The 23,983-nt window shown below is 42.3% G+C and overlaps 1 protein-coding gene across 4 annotated transcripts in view; it reads right to left on the bottom strand.

The window, feature by feature from the left end:
• Positions 1-23,983, bottom strand: part of TMTC3 (transmembrane O-mannosyltransferase targeting cadherins 3) — a 254,285-nt gene that overhangs the window by 153,804 nt on the left and 76,498 nt on the right. For all 4 annotated transcript variants that reach the window (XM_078774384.1, XM_078774385.1, XM_078774386.1 and 1 more), the window contains 2 exons: positions 15,857-16,109; positions 2,677-2,825 (listed from right to left, as the gene is read on the bottom strand). In XM_078774384.1, coding sequence (XP_078630510.1) covers positions 2,677-2,825; positions 15,857-16,109 — 402 coding nt within the window. The remainder of the gene's footprint in view (positions 1-2,676; positions 2,826-15,856; positions 16,110-23,983) is intronic.

Raw genomic sequence — 23,983 nt, forward strand, 5'->3', positions numbered from 1 at the left:
AGCTCCTTGCGATGGCCACTCACACAGCTCTCCTCAAAAGCGCACACAAAAATGGCGTAGCCTTTTTCTCCGACAATAATCAGCACACTCTTCTTCCTCCGCCACGAGAGCCAATCGCGTCCCTCTTGGCGTAGCCTGCCGGCCTTCTTCTCCGCCCACTGATACCGCCTCTCCTGGGCGGGACTTTTGCCGTATTAGGTACATGGGGGCGGGCTTAGTTTGGCAGGCTTGGCTTGGCTTGGCTTGGCTTGTAGCTGTTTTAAAATGTTAGGAAAGACTACAGAGGGTTTGACACACAGGGGAAAACTAACCTAGGGTTAGTTACTAATTAAACCCTATTACTAACTAACACAGCGTCATCCCCCGTATGATACACATTTAAACAACCTTAAGCTACATTTTCCCTGCTTATGTACATCAAAATGCTCCTACACGTTGATGGCCCATGCTATTTCCGATACAATTCTATCTCTCCTACAGTGTTCTCTTATCTACCTGCATAAACGTAACAGTATATTGATTAAAGGACTTGTAACACGACAAATAAGTTGATGAACAAATAGAACAAAAATGACAGCACTCTGTGACAAAATCGAGTAACAGGCTGATTGGGAAACACGCATTTAAAGCACTCTTAAAAGATGAACAGGACGATTGGGAAACACACATTTAAGGCCGAGAAAAATATATTTCCAGTCTCTGGTCAGCGCGCACATCGATTTTCACCCTGCGCGTCAACAAATTTTTTTTTTTTCAAATTTCCAACGGCACCTACAACAGCACGTGCCTCTTGTTGCCGGGCCGGCGCGCTATCTCGGGAAATACGGGTTCCAAAGATAACCAGCCGTTCCAAAGATATGAGTAGTTTTGTGTGCCGTGACGTCATGAATCCAATCGGCTGGATATTGTCATTTATTGAAACGAAGACGTTCTTTGTCGGGTTTCTGTGAAGCAACCAGAAGGCCTAGAGAGCTGTGCGTGGTCTCGTTAGTTAGGCCTGGATCCTATCTCGTTTGTCATGAAGTTGTGTCTGTGATAGTTGTAAGTGTCTGTGATAATCTGGTGGACTGGGAGAAGAGATCGTGGGAGACCATCGGCCTGTTCGACCACTTGCGCATGCGCAGTGTTGACGCGATCGACGCATTGGAATGTTTAACGGTACGGCGAGGTGATCTCGAGAACGAAATGGCAGTCTATAATATGCTTGAAGAACTTAATGATTTTCAGAATAAATACATTTTAAAATAACTTTAGCTTGTGTTCATTATTTACAAAAAGGCCTACCAGTCCCATTGGCTGTCTTTAATTTCTCTCTGGACGGTGCCACGGCAGATGAGGAGGTCCGCAAGGCATGAGGACACAAAAAAACAAAACCTTTATATGTGCAATCCATGCTTTTCAAAAAAAAAAAAAAAAAAAAAAAAAAACGCATCGCCGCATCAATTCTGGAAATTTGGTCTGACCAGAGACCAGCAATATATTTTTTTCAGCCTAATACGCTATTAAAAAATTAACTCGACTTCTCTCATCCATGTTACCCTCTGCCACAGTTATATCAGAATGAGCTGATTCGTCACACAGTCACGGATTATTTAACCCAATATGGGGCTATTCAAAAATTATGTAACACTATTTTTTAGGTTATAGTACAGTGTATAATCAGCAGAGGCCTACACGCCTGATGGCTTAGGCCCGCGCTATTTCTTTAGGGAGGCGCGTACTGTGCGTGTCGACAGGCTTGATTAAACCTTACAAATAATTTGTATGGACATATGATTCGACTTTTCTGGGACCCTCATCATGAGTAACACTCGACCCAAACAAAGCCAATGGAATTAATCTGACGCAACAAACCCGAGCAGTATATAATCAGCAGAGGCTTACAGGCCTGATGGCTTACACCTACCAGAAAACCAAGATGACGGCCATGTTATTTTGGCTGGTTGTCACGGTGGGTGGAGTCATTTTGTGTCCACATATACCAACCCCCTTCTCTCCTCCCCACACACTTCGAGTAGCTTTAGCTTCAAATTTATCTGAAGATGGTGTACCAATATTTACTCACCCCTTTCTAGACATAATGTTATTGGGCGAGTTCATCCAGGACTGATGAATTGATAAGCCTGATGAAGGCAGTTGGATGTACAAATTAGCTTATGGTTTACCTAACTGCCAATAAATTGCATATATTAATCGCAATAAAAAGGTTGCAGAAACACACACACACACACACACACACACACACACACACACACACACACACACACACACACACACACACACACACACACACACACACACACACACAGACAAACACACACACAACCCTCCCACCCCCTCCCAATCCATTTATTCCATCTTCCCCAATACAAGCCATGCGCACACAAGTATGACACTTATCCCCTTCCCTGTGCCTACTGCACAAGTATGACACAAGTATGACTGTCTGCTAAACTGATAGACTTCCAAATGTACACCCCTCCTTTGTCTGACCTTGTTCTTCACTTTGTATTCCACTATCTTTCTTCTTCCATCACAACCCCTGTTCACTACATTATCTGTCCATCTTTAACCCTGCAAGATTAGACGATTTGGCCAACATAATTTGGCCTCCCTGTCACTAGGCCAAAGCAATCTGTTCATTGTTGCTCCTTCTGTCATGTAGTCAACACTGACCTGCGAGAAGCCAGACGCTGCCAGCCAAGACCAGTGGCTAGGCAAAAACCCATGCTGGGAAGGTAAAGCACTCGCTCTGCCACCACAAAGCCCACAGGAAAGAAGAGATTGGATGCAGGAAGGAATGGTAAGACTGTAAGCGCCAATGCCTGCAGGCCAACACACACAAAGCCAATGAAAGCATATCTCACAATGGCACATCAACATTTCACTAGCCTTTGTCCTCAAGCACATGTCAAATGATGTGTCATTCCATCGGTCTCATTTTGATTGATATGACTTCCGGACACTGTGATAAAGTTGGAGCATATAGATTATAGAGTCTGCATATGGAAGGAAAATGGCTTGCCTTAGATCAGCAGGTAAAAATATTATCGTTCCATTAACCATATCTCCCATCTAGTTATCCTCCCACACCTGCCTGTTTGCTACCAGATTTATTCTTGGTTTGCTTGTATTTTTTGTATCTTGATTGTTTAATATTTACTACTATTTACCATTGTAGGAATTGCTCTTTCTACTCCAACATCATCAGTGAACGTGGATAACACCGACAAGGCAATGATCAACAAGCAAAGTATTGAGACCCTGCAATTTCGGACTTCCGGGTTCCAGAACATAGCAGACATCTGTACTCATCAAACAATCCTGAAAACAGAAGCAACATTCATACATCTATGTGCCTCGAGGCGACCGTGATTGTGAGTAGAAAGGAATGTCTTACACATGTCCAGTCTGGGTTCTAAAATAATTAAAAATTAGAAAAAAAACAATCAAAGGCTGCATATATAAGATTCCTTCTGGACAAGAAAAGGATATTGGAAGGGTGATTTGTAAATGTTGATGTCACAGAACTTCACTCAAAAAAAAAAGTTGTGTGCAATGGTCACAAGAGACTACAAAGATTTCGTGCAGCAAACAATCCGATATGGGTATTTTGCAGCAGATAAACGTTTGGTGTATAACTTCGAGATACTTTTGAAGTTTATATCAAACAAAATGAGAAATCCAAGAACTAAAATACAGTGGTGGGAGGTGCTGACTCGTACTGTTATGTTTATTCTCAGATGTCCTGGTCGTTTTCTCATTTGATTTACTAAAACTAACATTTTACAAGTGAACTAACTGTATGCACGCATGTTCAGAGTTGGTAAAAATAGCAAATTCCATCAATTCTGTTGATTCTCTTCTTACGACTTGCAATTTTAGTATTATAATGCAGTATGAGAATTTGTTGTTTTTGGATTTTTGGGTGGTTTGGTTTTACTACGAATGAAATCTTGAGTTCAAGATTGAAAACTGCTTTGCCAATTTCCTTGAAATTTTGCATATGTACTCAAGCTGCACAGGGGTGAAAAATAAATTTTACCCCATACCTCTCCTTTCTGCTTCCCCCTCCCAAGGAGGGGGAGACACCTAAGTTAGGGTGAATATTAACATTTGTGTAGCCTTCTTGATACTATCAATCTTTCTTGATACTTTTTTTTAAAACGATCACGTTTTGCTCTACTAGGGCATGCCCGTACTATATATATATCTAAAATTATATCCCCCCCCCTCTATTTACATGAAATGGTTTGGTCCATTCGCAAAGCCAAAGCGAACGGCTTGCGAGTACGGTGACAATCCCCCCCCCTCTATTTACATGAAATGGTTTGGTCCATTCGCAAAGCCAAAGCGAACGGCAGTTACGAATCGCAGTTACGATGAATCGCAAATTAGTTTTAATTAGTTTTAAAACATAGTTTAACGCCAACATAGCGCCAACATAGTTTGCCAACGTGAAATAAATGAATACGCTCTCAAATGTGCCGTCCGAGGCAGAGTCTGTTCGCCACGTTCGGCACACGTGATAGCTCGCTGCTCTCTGATTGGTTGAATCGTTTTTTGGACATAGCTCGCTAACTACTTGTCCGATTAATATGAAACCTTGAAAAGGCACATCCTCGGGTCCCCAGCAATATACCTGGCAAGTTTCAAGTATATCGGACCCGTGGTTGTCGAGAAACAGCGGTCACAGACATACAGACATACAGAGATTACTGGAATTATAGATAGATAATCATGCTCTATACTATAGAGTCAATACTGCACTCTGGATTCTTTATAATCATCATTTACTCTGGATTCTGACTTTCACTTTCTATCCATAGTTAGAATAAGTTGTTTCTGTTCCTTCATTACGGTTAATGTTGATCTGAATAGAGATCGCCTGACCTGTGAAAGTTCCCTCTCTCTCACCTGGAGTCGCTTGAGCCCCTTGAACCTGCTTACTCTTTCGATGTGCTGCTTGTCTCTCCTCGGCAAGTTAGTGTTGTTATCAATGCATCTGTGTTTGTCTGCAGAATAACTCAACAATATGAGCAGTTATAATCACCAGGTTTGGCCCAAAGCTCCATATTGCACACAAAGATGAGAATATCGCAATACTCATGCTTCGGCCTATGACTGTGGCGTGAGTAAATAAATATAGGTCCTGTACTAAGTTTTCTTTTATATTTTTCTTTGTCAGCTCAAAATTGAACTTGTCAAGAGACATTCACATTATGAAGCTGTGTTAAATTTGGCGAGTCTAGCTCTGCTCGTTGCCCAGTTATTCTGCCGACGAACAGATAAACAAATGCACAGATGGAATCATCACAATACTCACATGCTTGGCCTACGGCTGCAAAGTGAGTAACAAAGTATTGGAACAGTACAACCAAATTAGAAATAAATTTCGACAATGAAAAGCAGGTTATGCGCTCTAACAAGTACCAACTCAGTGGTAATCAAGATGTCACAAGGTAAAGAGCTGAATGATGTTCAATGTGTCACGGTTATGGGGTACTGGATGTTCACAACATATCCTTCCATTGTGCCTTCCCAAGTGGCAAAAGTCTTTGGAAAATGTAAGGCAAGAGAAAATGGTACTGGAAAACCAAAATTGTTCAAAAAATGCCCAGAACAACATAACATGTAGAATGGCACAATATTATGCCTGATATCCATCAAACTTTATAAATGTGCATAGCATCTGCACTGTCATAAGTCATAGCATCTGCACTGTGGTCACTAGAAAAGGCAGAATGACACGTTCAGAAAACGAAGATATTGTTGCAAATTCATAACACCGTGGATTTTTTGACGGATTCTTGACCAATACTTTGGGAAACAATACAGTGCACATCGAGACCACAGAGAAAATAAGATAAGATAAAGGTGCAAAGCATTGCATCATACAAAACAAAGTAGGCAGAGACTATCTTGTTAGATGAACTACTAAACAAAATACAAAGAAAAGAAATGGACCAAGAGAACCAGTTACAAGATTTCAGTTTATCGAGAATTTAGGTAATATAAGCATTTTAAACGTGAAAATATTTAATGAAAACTAGCATCAAAAAAGTGAAAGAAGGAAGCCCACTGCTATTTTAACCTATATTGCTTACAAGTGCATTAAATACCAGTGGGTGGAAGCGTCATGATGTAATCACAGGGTAAGAGCAAACAATTATTCAACTAGAACGACACTCGGTACAGCGCATACCTCCACCAGGCTGAACAGTTTACATTCTGTATCCCACTGATAGGCCGGATCTGCATACGGACCTGAACCAAAATCGAATCGGCTTGTTCTTGTCATCTACCCAACTCATCTACCAACATTTGTCATGAACCTGTCCACAACTCTTTGCAATGTTGTGGTATACATCGTTTTTAGCCCTATCAAACAAATGGTGAAGAATTACTCCTTAAAAATTATAGTATCCGGATACAGATCTTTACCAAAATTGAATCAATTCGTCCTTAGCTCAAACCCAATGTGTCCACCCATTTTTGTCCGAATCCATGCATAACTTTCTCAGATATCGTGCTATATATCGTTTTGGCTCTATCACTCAATGGCGAAGTCACTTTAAAAGTCCTCAAATCCAAATCAGAATCTGGATCTGGATCTTCACCAAAATCGATACAATTCTTCCTTGCACACACTGAAACCTGTCCACCAAATTTTGTCCCAATCATCCATGACTTTTTGAGATATCCTGCTCACAGACAGACAAATAGACAAACAGACAGGGGTGAAAACATAACCGCCATCCACCTTCAGTGGGATAGATAACAAACCCAGAAAATCTTTAACCATAAGTAGCAGTATCAATGACATTTTCTGTAGTGGACTGGAGATACACAATATGGCTTTAAAAGCGAACATTGAAGGGGCACTTCTGGGATGGACAGGGCTCGTCTGGAAATTATCTCTTCCTTTTTGCAGATGACTCCACATTGTACCATGTATTACCCCATACAACTGACATGCAGAGAGTAACTGCGTCATTCTCGGCTGATGCGGAATTCATTAAATACTGGTCTGATAAATGAACCCATCCTTCAATCATGGCAAATCTCAGTCTCACCCTGTGGCTCAGGAAAGATTGTAAAAAATGAACCCACCTATCTATTTACATGGTCAGCCACTGGAAGAGGTTCAGCCTCCTGAACTTCTAGACCTCACAATTAGCCATGACCTCTCCTGAGTCGACCATATAGAAACCTGGTCTTAACATCTAGTTGCGGATTGGGGATCCTCTGCATTCAAAGTCATTTCTTGCAAAATCAGAATTATACAGTCTAAAAAGGCCTTTGTCCAAAGCCCAATAGAGTACTGCTCTCTCCTATTGGCTCGGACCCATCACATCTGTCTCGCCTGCATTATGTGGAATCCAAAAACATTATGGGCATCTCTGGCAGTAAGAGTGAAGCACAAGGCCTGCCTGTTGTTCTCATCACAGGCAGGTCGGTGCTCTCTGTTTTGTTTTGTTTTTGGGGTGGGGGTGTCCATGCTGTGTCATGCAGGGTTCAAATGCCTCTCCTCCGGTCCATCTCCATTTCCTTTCTAAGGCCTCCCTCAAGGATGCAGATATTTTCGCAGTAACCCCTTGCTAATTAAAATTCAAAAATACAGACTCCGCTCCTCCCCTCCCCCCACCCCCCCCCCCCCCCCCAACCTCCACTACTTTGTTCCCGTTTTCTCTAGTTTGTGGAACTGCCTTTTAGAGACAGTAGAATTGCGCTCTTCCTTCCTGGGCTTCAAACAAGCAGTGAATCAACATCTCAAATCAAACCCCATGGTCCATACCACCAATCCTTTCTGCCCACATTAACCCAACTTAACAAAACCCTCTTACTTGCAGGTTACCGAGCTTTCACTTCACGTTAGTGTGTTTGCTTCCCTCCTTTCCTCCCTCTTTTATTTTCGTTCCTCTCCTCCCTTGTTGCATTCAAACTGTGGCCCCATTGTCACATTGCCAGTACGTTGCACTTTTAACCTATGACATTTTAACAAAAATGTCAGAACCTATGACATTTTTTAACCCACGTTGCATTTTTAACCCATTTTTAAACTACGTTGCTTCAGCTAGTCTGTCACCATTTTCCTCCATTATGCTAGATTTGTATAAAATAAAATTGGTTTAAAAGAAATGATAATACCAAGGAAAACTGTCTGGCAGGATGTCACATGCAGTCTCTAACTTTGAAACAAAGGCTTTTTGATTTTGAAAATGCCTAGCGAACAATAGAAATGGCTGAATCTATATTATAAAACAGGAGTGTCTGTCTGTATGTCCGTCTGTCCTGAAACAACTCCCTCAGTTTTGGGGCTTGCCCTGCCAAACCTTCTGTGGAACGCTTTGGGGTCCCAGCGGATGTTGTAAGGTAGGGAGGAGGTTTCATAAGTTCCTCAATAAAATTATGATTTTTAAATTGGCTCGATACGGAGCTGCTCCCGAATGCAGAAGTGAACATATGACGACAGTGGGCTGATTTCATAATATCTCAATACAATCGTAATTTAACGCTATTTTGTTATACAGTGGAACCTTGACTTACGAGTGCCCCAACTTACGAGTTTTTCGAGATACGAGCCGTCGCTCCGGCAGTTTATTGCTTTGAGATGCGAGCCGAGATCCGAGTTACGAGCTTTCGCCACCCGGTCACGTGGTTATCTTGCCGTGCACGTACAGTACGTATCTCTGTCGTATAGCGCTGCGTTTTTGTTTTCGCATTTTGGTTATTTCGAGTTTACGCCGCCAGGTAGGTTCTGGTCACGTGGTTATCTTGCCGTTCAAGTACAGTACGTATCTCTGTCGTATAGCGCTGCGTTTTTGTTTTCGCATTTTGGTTATTTCGAGTTTACGCCGCCAGGTAGGTTCTGGTCACGTGGTTATCTTGCCGTTCAAGTACAGTACGTATCTCTGTCGTATAGCGCTGCGTTTTTGTTTTCGCATTTTGGTTATTTCGGAAAATTTCATGTTCATGTCGAACATTTCATGTTCATGTTCATGTTTTCATGTTCATGCCATGCCAGGCCACAACTTGTTCAGAGTGCCGGCGATAGCTCGCCTTCTCTTTGTGGAAAACACGGTGAGATCCTTAACATCCAACAACTAATGGGACGCAAACGGGGCGCCCAGTTTAGCGGTACACACATTGATGAATCACCCTGCCTGTGATTCACCCATGACAGGTTATAGCTGGGTCGGGATTCAAACCCAGGCTGGACAGTTTAGACTTTAGAGTCAAGTGTGCGTACCTCCAGTCCAGGCCATCCTGCCAACTTGTATGCTGCATACAGGTGAAATATAAAGCGCGAGATATTTTTATATATACTGTATATTTAAAAAAAAATTGGTGTGGTTTTTGGCGGGCTGGAACGGATTAATAGCATTTCAATGCATTTTAATGGGGAAATTTGATTTGAGATACGAGCAATTTGAGTTACGAGCTCGGTCACGGAACGAATTAAACTCGTAAGTCAAGGTTCCACTGTACTATTAATGTATGGCCATGTCTGGCAGGTAATATAAGTCTGGCAGGTAATGTCTCGCAGGTATAGTTGATTGGGGAGAGTATGGATGGACTGAAGGAGAAGATGAACAAGTGGAAGGAATGTATGGAGGCAAAAGGTCTGAATGTGATGGAAAGTGGTAAAGCATGTGGTGAGGTGGAAAGAACTGGGAAGTGGCCGTGTGCTGTGTGCAGGAAGGGTGTCAGAGTGAACTCGATTCAATGCACAATGTGTGCTGAGTGGGTTAATCAAAAATGTAGTGGTCTGAAGGGGTCATTAACCAGTGTGGCAGGTACATTCAAGTGTAAGGTGGGCATAAAGGGAGCTGCAGATGGAGGAAATGTTGAGTTGGATCTTGGAGACAGTGTGAAGCTGGAAGGTGTGAAAACATTTTGCTACCTCGGAGACATGCTGAATGGAGAAGGTGGATCAGACTTGGCAACGGTTGCTAGAGTGAGATGTGTATGGAAGAAGTTTCGGGAACTGAGTGGCGTGCTGACGAGGAGGGGAGTGTCGTTGAAGCTGAAGGGAAAGGTTTATGCCGCATGTGTGACAAGTGTTATGATCTATGGGAGCGAGACATGGGTAATGAACGTAAAGCAGCAACGGAGGCTGGAAAGGGTGGAAATGCGAATGGTTCGGTGGATGCATGGAGTATCGTTGAGAGAGAGGAAGACAAATTATGAATTGCGAAAGATGATGGGAATAGAGCCTGTGATGGATGCTGTGAAGAGAAACAGGTTGAGATGGTTTGGTCATGTGTTGAGGGAGGATGAAAGTGACTGGTTGAGAAGTGATGGAAATGAATGTAGAAGGAAGTAGACGACGGGGAAGACCGAGAAAGACTTGGCTAAAGGTGGTGGAAGAAGAAATGCGGGCAAGGGGATCAACAAGGGGGGATGCAGAAAATAGGGCTAAATGAAGATTGCCATGGGGCCTGCAAGGCTAACCCCCGCTCTAGCAGGGAAAATGGCCATAAAATGCATGTTGTTGTTGTTGTTGTTGTTGTAGTATCGAGGCTCATGTAAGAGCTAACATTAATCACAAAAAAACAAACGGACACATAAAACATATAATAAAGGGAGCAGGAGACAAGATGGGGAGAGAGAGGGAAGCACACAAGTACAACAGCAGAGAACAGAGACATCGGGAGATCTGTGGGAGGGATAGGGCTTGGTGGGAGGAGGCATGAGAATGGGGGGGTATGCGATGTAATTTGGAATGAAAATAGAGATATTGAGTTTAAATATGAATGAGGAAATGACGTGAGGGTTTCTACTTTCTAACTATGACATTCGCGGATTCACTATATGCAGATTCGTCATTGACTGGGTATAGAACCATTCAGACGGGGTACGTTTTTTGCCCAAATCCTTCACAAACCTGCTGTCTTTGCCTAATGTTCGACTAAAGGTGGCACAGGAATGTGGAATTTATTGGTTCATCGTTTCACATTCACCGTTTTTTAAATCCAAGTCATTCATGAACCGGCTGTCCATGTCTGATGTTCGATTGAAGATGGCACAGGAGTGCGGATTTTTTTGGTTCCATGGTTTAGCATTCACAGCTTCTGCATTGTTTGTTTGCTTTTGGCTTCCCACCCGTGCATATCACGGGTACCTTGCTAATGCGAAATAAAACAAGAAAGAGCAATCAGAGATTGTAGACCCTCGCCCGGACGTGTGTTTAGTGGTTTTTAAGCCTATTGTGCTAAAACAAATATGGCGGCCAACCACATGACCGATGACATCACCATTCCTTTTTTTCTCCACCAATTTATCCATAGATGACGCTCAATAAATTTCATCTAGATCGGATGAACTTTTGCACTTGTCGAATTATGACGTCATAATGGAGGAGCCGATGGCATCATCATTAACATATGTTATTCCCCATGGAGAGTTCTTTACAATTAGCCATTAATCATTTTTTTCGATGAGGCACTTTCGGAGATAGAGGTGCAAATTTTTTCGGTTTTTCCAAGATGGTGCCCCATACGATGTGGCCTATGACGTCATAATTATCATTTAAAAAATTCTACTGGAGGAGGTGCACCTATGGTGAGAATTTCCTGTCAATTGGAACAACGGTTGCAGAGAAAAATCATATTTATTATGTGCGGACAAACAGACAGACAGACAAACAAACGCAAATGCAATAATACCCTCTATGGCGAGGGTAACAAGAATCTTGCGTGTGCGCACGCACGCACACACACACACACACACACACACACACACACACACACACACACACACACACACACACACACACACACCAAATCTCGACATGCGATTTGTCTTAGCACGTGACAACAAATCTCAATACTGCCTTATAATTTGTCATCGATTCAAATTAAACAAAGTATTTCCAGGAACAAAGTATATTCTTTAAGTGCGTCGTATTACTCTGCTGCTACTACTATAAAATACATCGCAAAGGTGTATTGAACACAATACTTTAATATGATACACGTACGAGTTATTTATGAATCCTATATGTTGGATGGAAATAATTGGCACAATCTCCATACCAAGTCTGTAAAATCATAACATTCAGTACCTGCATTTTTCTTTACTTTCATAGGTAAGCAAAAACCATGACAAATGGCAATCTTTTATCTTGTCTTTACAGGAAAGTTCAACCACAGATCGTTTAACAGAAGGCGAGTTCCATAGAACGAATTTGCATTGGGATGCAGCCAAAGCTAATTTTACATGGTGTACCAAAATACTGGCAATCCAAATGGCGATCACAAGATAAATTTCATTAAGATGGAACTTACCTTACGATATAAGCAGCTATTGTGTATGTGGGTTTATATGTGCGGTATTTAGGCAAAATCGAACTCCCTGGTGGTGTGTGTGTTAGCCCAGAAGCGGATGGGAAACTGAAGCCAGAATTAAATTGTTAAGATATGTGTGCACACAAAATAATTTAATTTGAAACTAATGAAATAATACAACTATCACAGAAGGTGGTTATATGAGCTGTTTGAGAAGAACAGAACTTAAGTGCCCATCTTCAGCTAGTCGACATAAAACAAGCTGTGTGGCAGGATTGGAAACTTCTCCACATGAGAAACTGTGTGATCTATTGGATCCTCAAATGTACTTTGCAGGTTAAGCATCCATTCAACTACAAGACTTCGGATAAAGGTCAACGTCAAAGTTACAATATCACATCCACAAATGAAAAACAGATCTGACATAAGGAAAAAAAACTGATCACCCTATCTTAAGATTTGTCTGTTTGGCTTTCCCCCATGAGAACACATCTCATGATGCTGGCATCCGCATTCAAATCCCAAATGTTGTGTTGGTCTCCTAATGTTATAATCAAACAAATCGATTCATTATGTGTGTCCTTCATTAGATACAAGGTTCGGAATATATAGTAGAACAACATTCTAGTTTCCCGGACCAAAAAGCAGATTCCGAGGACCCATTTATACACATCTTCAGTGTGAATGAGAATGATATAAAGGGAAGATCTTGTTACCTTTGCCACCGAAGGTGGATGGAGATTATGTTTTCATCCCTGACTCGTTGTCTGTGAGCAGGAAATCTTTAAAAAAAAAAAAACATTGATTCGGACAAAATTTGATGGGTGTGTGACGAGGACGAAATTATTACATTTTGGTGAAGTTCTGGATCTGGATACAATAATTTTTTTTGCGTGATTCTTCACCATGGAGAGATATGACCAAAAAGGATATATAGTACAATATCTCAAAAATTAATGAAAAAATTCCGCAGAAACTTGTGAACAGGTTGGATGTGTGAGAAAGAAGAATTGATTCAATTTTATTGAAGATCCGGATTCGGATACGAGAGTTTCTTGATTTTAAAGCGATTCTTCACCATTAAGAGATAAGGTAAATAAATGATATATACCTTGATAATGTATTTCAAAAGTTGTGGACGGATTATGACAAAACTTGGTGGATACGTTGGGTATGTGACAAGAACAAGCTGATTTGACTTTTGTTCAGGTCTGGATGCATATCCGGCCTATCAGTAGGATACAAAATGGCAGAGATTTGCACTCCATTGAATGCCGTTCTAGTTTGTTATCGTTAATTAAACAATACCGTCACATCAGACGCATCCATTAACACAGACCGGGGCCGGGGTATACGACCCCTGAAAATTCTGAAACAGTTTCTTTAGTTTACTGCATTCAATCTTACAACTACTATCCCTCATGGATCGCACAAATGGCAGGCAAATTTGGCGGTGCAATGTGTGCGAGGCAAAAGGAGGGAAAAGATCTCTCGTAATTAAAATGGGTTTCTTGGAATATCAATATGGGGATGAGGGTAGACAAGACGCTATCAATAACATGGACAAACCAAGCAGTCAACAGACACAAGTGGGAATGAGAGGGCACACAAACTTACGAACAAGGAGAGAAATAACCAAAATAATAACACATAAACAAACACACACACACAAATGCACAAACAAACACACAAACAAACACACAAACACAAATGCACAAACAAACACACAAACAAACACACAAATGCACAAACAAACACAGAAACAAACACACACAAATACAAACACAAACACACACACAAATGCACAAACAACCACAAAAGCAAATGCACAAACACACGAACAAACACACAAATGCACAAACACACAAATACACAAACAAACACACACATGGACACACAAACACACAAGCAAACACAAAAGCAAACACACAAATGCACAAACAAACACACAAATGCACAAACACACAAACAAAGGCACAAACACACAAATGTACAAACACAAACACACAAACAAACACACAAACAAACACAAACAAACAAACGCACAAACAAACACACAAACAAACACACAAACAAGCACACTAATACACAAACAAAAACAACCACACTCACGCACAAACACAAAAACAAATACACAAACAAACACACACAGGCACAAACACAAAAGCAAACACAAACGCACAAACACACAAACAAACACACACATGCACAAACACACAAACAAACACAAAAGCAAACACAAAAGCAAATACACAATCACACAAATAAACACACAAATGTACAAACACACAAACACACAAGTGCACATACATACAAACATACACACACAATGCACAAACAAACACACAAACAAACACACAAGCACACAAGCAAACACACAAACAAACACACAAACAAACACACAAACAAACACACAAATGCAACAAACGCACAAACACACAAATGCACAAACAAACACACAAATGCACAACCACACAAATGCACAAACAAACACACCAACAAACACACAAATACACAAACAAATGCACAAACAAACACACAAATGCACAAACAAAAACCACACACATGCACAAACACATAAACAAACACACAAACAAACACACACAGGCACAAACAAACACACAAACAAACAAACACAAAAGCAAACACAAACGCACAAACACACAAACAAACACACACATGCATAAACAAAGACAAAAGCAAACACACAAATGCACACACAAACACACAATCACACAAACACACAATCGCACAAACAAACAAACACACACAGGCACAAACAAACACACAAACAAACAAACACAAAAGCAAACACAAACGCACAAACACACAAACACACAAACAAACACATAAACAAACACACAAATGCACACCCACACAAACGCACAAACAAACAAACACACCAACAAACACACCAACAAATTCCCTAAACTCACAAAGAAACACACACATGCACAAACACACAAACAAACATACAAATACACAAATAAATGCACAAATACACAAACAAACACACAAACAAACATACAAATACACAAATAAATGCACAAATACACAAACAAACACACAAACAAACACACAAACAAACATACAAACACACACACAAATGCAAAAGCAAACACACAAGCACACAAGCACACAAGCAAACAAACAAACAAACACTTGAAAATATTTACCATGTAGTTTGCTTATGCAAAACATGAAGGAAAACACCAAATAAACGGAATGTTTCATTGGGAGCAATTTACCCCAATTTTGAATATTGTTTGGGCATGAGCTTGTTTAAATGAGTTGTGATGATTTTCCTGGCTTTTCGAGTACTGGAAAATCGCTTTTAGTTCTGAAGGACCTACAAGGACTATGGGACCCATGCGTATACGTACAGCATCCTCTGTGAACATTTGATCATTGTTATAAAAAAGAGATTCACATATAAAGTGAAATATTATGTTAAGGCAAATATGACAAGTGAAAATGTACCGATTTAGTAAAGAAGAAGAAGAAGAAGAGGAAGAAGGAGAAGAAAAGGATGACTGATCTGAAGAGTTAACTACATAACATACCACAGAAAGTGCTCTGTCTTCCTGGGTATCTGCCCAGACGGTTCGCCAAGCAAGGCTGCCCATAATGACATAAAAAACAACAGTTGCCATGTTCCGGGGGTCAAACACGCTCTGTACCAGTGGCACAGAGCCCATTGTCCAATCACAGCAGAGTGCTGATGGTGCCAGCAACAGCCAGCCATTGAGTGACAGAAGATAGTTGTAGGTTAGTTGTCTGGCTGGCGACGATGTAACAGCTGCTGGATTGTCAAATCTGCAAAGATGAGATGAAAGTAATCCCGACGTTATCTTCAATCATACCTACAATACACCTTCCAAAAGTCACATTCACTGCATGCACCTCACAGCTCAAAACAACTCTTGATCATGATATTTACTTTATCCACCCGCATATCTAAGAAGAGGACTTGTTAAGGTGCGTGGGTTGAGAGTTATCTGAAGGTTAAGTCACAAGTTCCAATATAAATATGTGGGTTATTTACAAGTAATATTTCCATGGCATAACATTGTTATTATTATTATTCCCAAGGCAGCATTGTATTTCCATCGCAAAAAGATTGCCATTCACAAATATTGGTAATACAGTACTTCTAAGAATTTTATTTCTCGAGATCCTGTTTTATGTTACATATATCCGCCATTTCCTACAACCATGCTATCAGTACTTTACCAACTTCATTCCCTGTTGTCCGTGAACACAGATTTTGTTTTTGAAAAAATGCTTGTGAAAAAGGTCAAAATCATCTCATTGGACATCTCAGGCATTATTATTTAATTTTTTTTTTTTTTTTCTATACAAGATATGCACAAACACATTTCGGAGATATAGAGGTGCAAATCTTTTCGGTTTTTCCAAGATGGCGCCCCATACGATGTGGCCTATGACGTCATAATTATCATTAAAAAATTATACTGGAGGAGGTGCACCTATGGTGAAAATTTCCTGTCAATTGGACCAACGGTTGCAGGGAAAATCATATTTATTATGTGCGGACAAACAGACAGACAGACAGACAAACAGACGCAAATGCAATAATACCCTCTATGGCGAGGGTAACAACAATCTTGCGTGTGTGCTCGTGAAAGAGCTAACATTAATCACACAAAAAGTCAAACCGACACATAAAACATATAATAAGGGGCGCGGTAGACAAGATGGGGAGAGAGGGGGAAGGACACAAACACAACAAATTGAGAACAGGGACATCGAGAGATCTGTGGGAGGGAGGGGGCTTGGGGGGAGAGATATAAAACATACGGACACTGCAAGGACTTCCAGGAAAGAAGTTGGAATTTCCAAAAAAGTGGATCTGGGGTGAATTAGCGGGGGTAGAAAAGATCAAGGTTTTGGATGGGGGAAGACAAGAGATGGTGGTGAACAGCTGTTTTAAAGACCTGGAGGGAGGAGTGGGGTTGAAGAGAGTGAGGGAGGTTTGTTCCAGAATTCAACATAGTCGAGCATCCTGCTGTGGTTGCCAAGCTCACTGCCTGAGACAATAGAAAGCCACATTCATACCTGGCTTCCTGACTTCCTTCAGTTGCACAATCAACACCTTGCTATCAAAAGAACCCTTCCCACCCTCCTCCCAGTGGAGGCCAGTGAATCCAAAACAGTGCCTTGAGCACAGTCTTACCCTCATATACCTAAAAGACCTCTCCGATTGATGCTCAGGAAAACATTATCTACCATTTTGCAGACAACTCCACATTGTGTCATAAAGTACCCCCATCTCTCTGACAGGAAGACAGCAGCTGTGCCACTCTCTGCTACACTGCAATTCATTAGATACCGATCTGACCAATTATATATGTCTATCAATCTTGGTAAATTTTATCGTCACAGGTGTCTCTCCAGAAATATCAAACGAACACACTGATATATTTCCATGGTCAACCACTGGATGAGGTTAAGTCTCTTGAACTTCTTGGCCTCGCAATCAGCCTTGACCTCTCCTGGAATGACCGTACAGCAAAGTTGGTCTCCAAAGCCAGCTGCAGACTGGGAATCCTCTATCATTATTTGAAATATCAGAACTATTTAACATATAAGGTCTTAGTCCGTAGCTCAATGGAGTGTAACTTTACCCTTTGGGCATGTACCCCAGTTTCAGATGGGTCTCCCCGGATTCTGTAGAATCTCAAGCTCTCAACATTATTGGCATCTCCTGCATTGACGCCAAAGTACATTACCTGTTGCTCTCAGATCACAGACAGGATTGGTGGCCTCTGTATATTAATACTTCTCCTCCAGTCTTGCACAGTCTGTTGTCTTAGCCCTCCAATCCAACCAAGCTCCTCCAGATCGGATTCATTCTTCCAGTAACTGCCTCCTCCTAGTTTAACTCTGAAAATCTAGGCTTACTGCCCACCTCCATTCTTTTGTTCCTCTTTTCTACCATTTATGAAACTGCCTTCCAGGGGCTTTGCAATCAATGTTTTCCTCCAGGGCTTATGCCAGGTGGTGCACCAGCATTCATGCCATCTCCCATTTCTATCCAGTCTTTTTTACCCACATTAACCATAACTACCACAACCCGCTTACTGTGTTTCGTTCCCTCATCTCTCAACTATTTTCCTGTTGGTTCATTTCCTTGCTTATATGGCATCCACCTGTGGTCTCACAATCAGCATGTTGCCTGTTTTCCCCTCGCTCTTCCATTTTTAAATTATTATTATTATTTATGGAAACTGGCCCAAACAAGGCATCAAGGCATAAAGCCACTCTAGGTAAGGGGCTAAGGGAAGGTTAGTTAACGATGCTCTAAATATTTATGTATGTATATATATATATATATATATATATATATATATATATATATATATATATATATATATATACACAAAGAATTAAGTTAAGCACCCCCCCCGTTTTTTTACAACCTCGCACATTACAAGTTTGTTGTCGTCAAAACAGTGTAATATACCCATGATATTGCTATATTTTCTGGAGAAGTGATATTATGGTCACATAAAAACATAACAATCATGCCGTTTTCAATATTTTATTCTGAATAATTTAAGGTGAAATTTTTTGGGAATTTTAGGCATATTTTCACCTCAATTTAAGTATGGAGCTATAGGTCCATCACGGACAGTGTGGATGACGTTTATGTTTTCTAACGTACAGTCATTGTTCTGAGAAGACCTCTAGCGATCTTTGCGTCAATAACGTGTGTAGGACCCACGTGATCGGATCACTGACTCAACCCTACGTCTCATAGACCCTGTAAGCCGTCGTATGCGTTGCTGTGGCAGGTTGTTCCATTCCCGATGTAATGCACGTTCCAATTCATCCAGATTGGCTATTGGAGGGACCATCTTCGCAATTTGTCGTCCCAACATGTCCCAAACGTGCTCGAGGGGGTTCAACCTGCCACAGCAACGCATACGACGGCTTACAGGGTCTATGAGACGTAGGGTTGAGTCAGTGATCCGATCACGTGGGTCCTACACACGTTATTGACGCAAAGATCGCTAGAGGTCTTCTCAGAACAATGACTGTACGTTAGAAAACATAAACGTCATCCACACTGTCCGTGATGGACCTATAGCTCCATACTTAAATTGAGGTGAAAATATGCCTAAAATTCCCAAAAAATTTCACCTTAAATTATTCAGAATAAAATATTGAAAACGGCATGATTGTTATGTTTTTATGTGACCATAATATCACTTCTCCAGAAAATATAGCAATATCATGGGTATATTACACTGTTTTGACGACAACAAACTTGTAATGTGCGAGGTTGTAAAAAAACGGGGGGGGTGCTTAACTTAATTCTTTGTGTATATATATATATATATATATATATATTGTTGCGGTTCTCAGGGTAACGTCGATGTACTAAGGGGGGTTTATGCCCTGCTCCCCCTCAAACTCCGGGTCCACTGAGACCGCCGTCCACGACTAAGTTTGTGGTTGACGGATTGCTAAGCAATTCCGATCGCCAATTTCCCAGCTACGCGTCGAAGAGTTTACTGGTCAATATTCGCAAATACCTTCAAGACACGTGACCGGAGAAACCGGGGATCGAACCCTCGCTTTCACACACCTTATTCAATTGCAAGCCGAGCAGATTTGCATGGTGTGGAAAGCGGCGTTACCTTACGTGATTTATGAACCTGAATCTAGCCAAATTCGGTCTCGGATGATGCTAGGCCAATGGAGAAAAGACATATCCGAACAGGTTGGAAAGTAACCAAATGTACAGCCTTTTATTGAGAAGGCACAGAGAATACACAAAAGATACAGCTTATCAATTCTTACCTAATAATAACCCCGACTTGGCACCTTCACACTCACTCCCACACAGGGGAAAAGACACTGGTTATTGGCGTACCGATGTACGTGCTGGAATTGCCTCGCTGGTGACCACGTGGTCTGGTGTGCGTGGCTCGCAGTTCAATACCCGATCCGGACGTGCAGTCTGGATGACGTAAGGTCCGAAGGAAGAACCGCCGCCTCGAAGTTGGCACAGACGAACTTCAGCACAGGTAGATGAAATTCAGCGCAGGTTGGACAAGCTTGCAGGTCAGCCGGATGGCGCAAGAGATCGGCGCAGAAGCGATGGATGTCGACGAAGAACACAAAGGCCAAACACGTGTCGTGGGAGGAACGAAAAAGCAAGCGAGGTCTCGTTGTGGGCATGGCGAAAAAAAGGCAAGAGCTCAGGTGTGTCCTCACGAAGTCCAAAAAGCAAGAGCATGAAAATGCGCTGGACCGGGGTTTTATCAGACCCGCCCACGCCTCGAAAATGTTCCACAGCCTCCTATTGGCTGAGGTTGGTCACGTGCCGGGGACGTGTTCCCGCCTCCTCATTGGTCACGTGGGCTTTGCTTTTGGCCACGCCTTCCTGCTCATTAGTAATGGCTTCTCCCAGCCACACGAAAGCTTGACATCCTGCTTAACTTCAACGCATATTGGTCTTGATTACTACACAATGGGAAAAGGCTAATCTTTACATTCAATAAGACATAACTAACTACTGCAGGCTACATGTTGTCATGCAATTTAACTATAGGGGGTTTGCCTTTATGGCACAACCGCAACAATATATATATATATATATATATATATATATATATATATATATATATATTGTCGTGTCCATAAGCCAATGAACACCAGCCTTGGATGAATAGCCAAAACGGTTCTTAATTCCGAGGCACGTAGAAAAAATTGGCGGTTGGTCCGTCACGCGCAGGTGAAGGAAACAAAGCGCTTACCTGAACGGAAGCACACGGGTTTATTTCCGAACCCACAATGAATAAACAACACAACAAATGAAAAGTGCCACAATAATCTAAAAAATTTACATAAACACGAGTTGTCTGTGTGTGTGTGTGTGTCCAGTTTTTATGTGTCCGCATTTTATTCAGAGATGGCTGAACAGATCTTCATCAAACTCTCGGAGGTTCATCAGTGAGTGCCTGGGAGTGTTTTAGGTTAAAAAAAAAACCAATTTGAAAACAAAAGTTAGTTTTTTGGAGTTAAAAAAATAATAATAATCGCTCGATAGTGCCGAAGCTTTTTTAATTAATGACAGTTATATACAAGTACACATTCGCATAAATAAATACAAAACAATTACCAGACATTCAAATACAAGTAAATCAAACAATTCCGGAAGTGTACGAATTTGGTAGTACGGCTTCTTCTTCTTCCTGATCGGCATCACACTTAACTCAGAAATGTGAGCCACATTCTCTCAGAAACATGAGCCACTCCCCTTCCTCTCCTGCCTCACACCCCTCCCCTTCCCCCCCCCCTAACCCCTCCCCCCTTTCGCCCCTCTCCTCCCCCCATCCCCTCCCCTCCCTTCCCCCCCCCTCCCCTCCCCCCTCTCCCTCTCCCTCTCCCTCTCCCCCCCCCCTCCCCCCTCCCCCACCCGGCAACGCCGGGTACTTCTGCTAGTGATTTAATAAAAATAAGTGCAAGACGAAATAAATGTTGAAGTAAACTAATTGCATTTCCTACTTCGAGGATCCTCCACTCAGACACAAATACGAACACACAGGGGAATGATAAAGTAAAATAAAATGTTTCCCTTTTAATCAGCTGGCACTCAGCTTTGGTCCAACATGGCTTTCAGGGGCTTGGTGGTCGTTGAAGTCGGTGTAGCCACTTGCGCGGGAAGTGCTCCAAAAATGGCACCGAAACCACACGTCGAAAATGCCCAGGTGTGAGAAAGCAGCCAAGACAGCCCTTTTAGCTCTCCACTCTGTCCGAAGTGACAAGAGCCCCACAAACCACCACCAAGACCTCCTCGCTGTCGAAATTGCCAACGTTCCACCAGCTCCCAACAGAGCTCTCCTCACCAGCCCGCACAACAAAGGCTCAACCTCCACCCCTCCAGCACAAAAACCCAAGAGAGCGATTCTTCTTTCAATGGTCCTTTTTTCCCGAGAACTTTCTCGCTCTGATATTACACTGGCCAATCACCGAGCCCCATCGAATCACCCCATGATCGTGCTCAACCAATAACGAACTTTGGGGCATGGCCTGCCGGCTTTGCTTGGCGTGAGCATCATTAAGGTGTGGCTTAATTGCCGATCGGCAATGTTCGGGTACTGTCGGCGGTTCCGGTGGTTGTTGTTTAAATGGAGGTTTTTACAGCATGCCTTGTTGTAGTTGTAAAAACGTAGGGAAAAGCCACAGGAGGCAATCACATACTGGGGGAAACTAAGCTTAATCACTAACTAATTAACACAGCTTCACCCCCCCGTGTGAAGACACAAAACCAATCTTAAGCACCAGTTTACCTACTTAAATACATTGAGGTGTCTCCTACGCGTCCACGGTCCATGCTCTCCCGATACGATCTATCTTTTCTACGAGATTCCGTCATCGATCCCCACATACGTAACAATATATATATATATATATGGGAGAAGCGATATATATATATATATATATATATATATATATGTCGGTTGGGTAGCGCAATATCTAGAGCCAGGTAGGTCTGAATAGATAACATGCTTCGACTGTCGCGATAGGGAATCTACCTTGTAATAAGTTCTGTGTCGTCCGGTTTGTCGGGTTAAGATGTATACCTGTGAACATACCAGGATGTTCGAGTGTTAGATAGTGTAGGGATTAAAGATAAACCCCTGTGTGTCAAACCTGGTAGTCAAACCTTTGTCCCTTATGGCAATGCACACCAACATAGACACTTAGACAGGCCCTTAGCGCAACATTAAATAATTCCCTTCCCTGACAGTGACTTCGGAAGGAACAGGCAAGGAAACCAGGCCAGGACACCGCCGATGATGGCCGCCGCCAGCTACACCTCCGGCAGGCCTAGCCACATCGAGTGCCACATAGCCACGAGCTATGACCACGCTACAGGCCTGTTATTCGGTGGAAGGCACTGATTGGGTGGCGCGCCAGGGCTGACATCACCGCCGCAAGGGGCGCCGACCGACATTTTCCCTCTTGCGGGTCTTGCATTTCAGCAGTGCGGTCTTGCGCAGCACGTCTTCTTCTTGCTTGCGCAGCTTCCTCTGGCAGCTCGAACTCTCTTGTGCACGTCCTTCCCTGGCTGTCTTGTGCCCTCTGCGCTTCCCTGCTTGGTCTTGGGAGGTTCCTGGTGGTCGTTGGCTCGCCATCTGCGTGGTGCTTGGAGCGGTGCTTTTGGTGCTTTGGGGCCTCCGCGGTGCTGTGGTGCTGGAGCGAGGGACCTCGTGGGTGCATCGGGGCCGAACGGAGCCGTGTTGGATGGCAGACAATACCACACGACGGACAGATAAGGACGCACCACATTTCACAATATAACGAACGTTTATTTTCCTTTCATCCATTCCTGTGTCTCGTTTCTGAAATCTGTGTGTGGGGACGTCCCGATTAGGATATTTATTACCGGCACGTGCTTTTCCCTGTCCCGATTCTGATTGCAATAAACCCTTGTATTATTTTCCATTCCCCACAAATCTGGTTCTGTTTGAGTTTGTTCGCCTTCCACAGGTACGCGCTTTTACCGCAGCTTCCACTTTCCTTCTTCTTCCCGCGCTACATAAGTAGAATCCGTGTTTGGTTATCGCCTCAAGTAAATCCGTTCTGGTCATCCGCGAGCCCTGGTGTTAACCGAATGGTTCGCGCGACAATATATATACTGTATATTATTA

Source organism: Myxine glutinosa, chromosome 3 (assembly GCF_964187855.1).
Source record: "Myxine glutinosa chromosome 3, kmMyxGlut1.1, whole genome shotgun sequence".
Classification (NCBI taxonomy): domain Eukaryota; kingdom Metazoa; phylum Chordata; class Myxini; order Myxiniformes; family Myxinidae; genus Myxine; species Myxine glutinosa.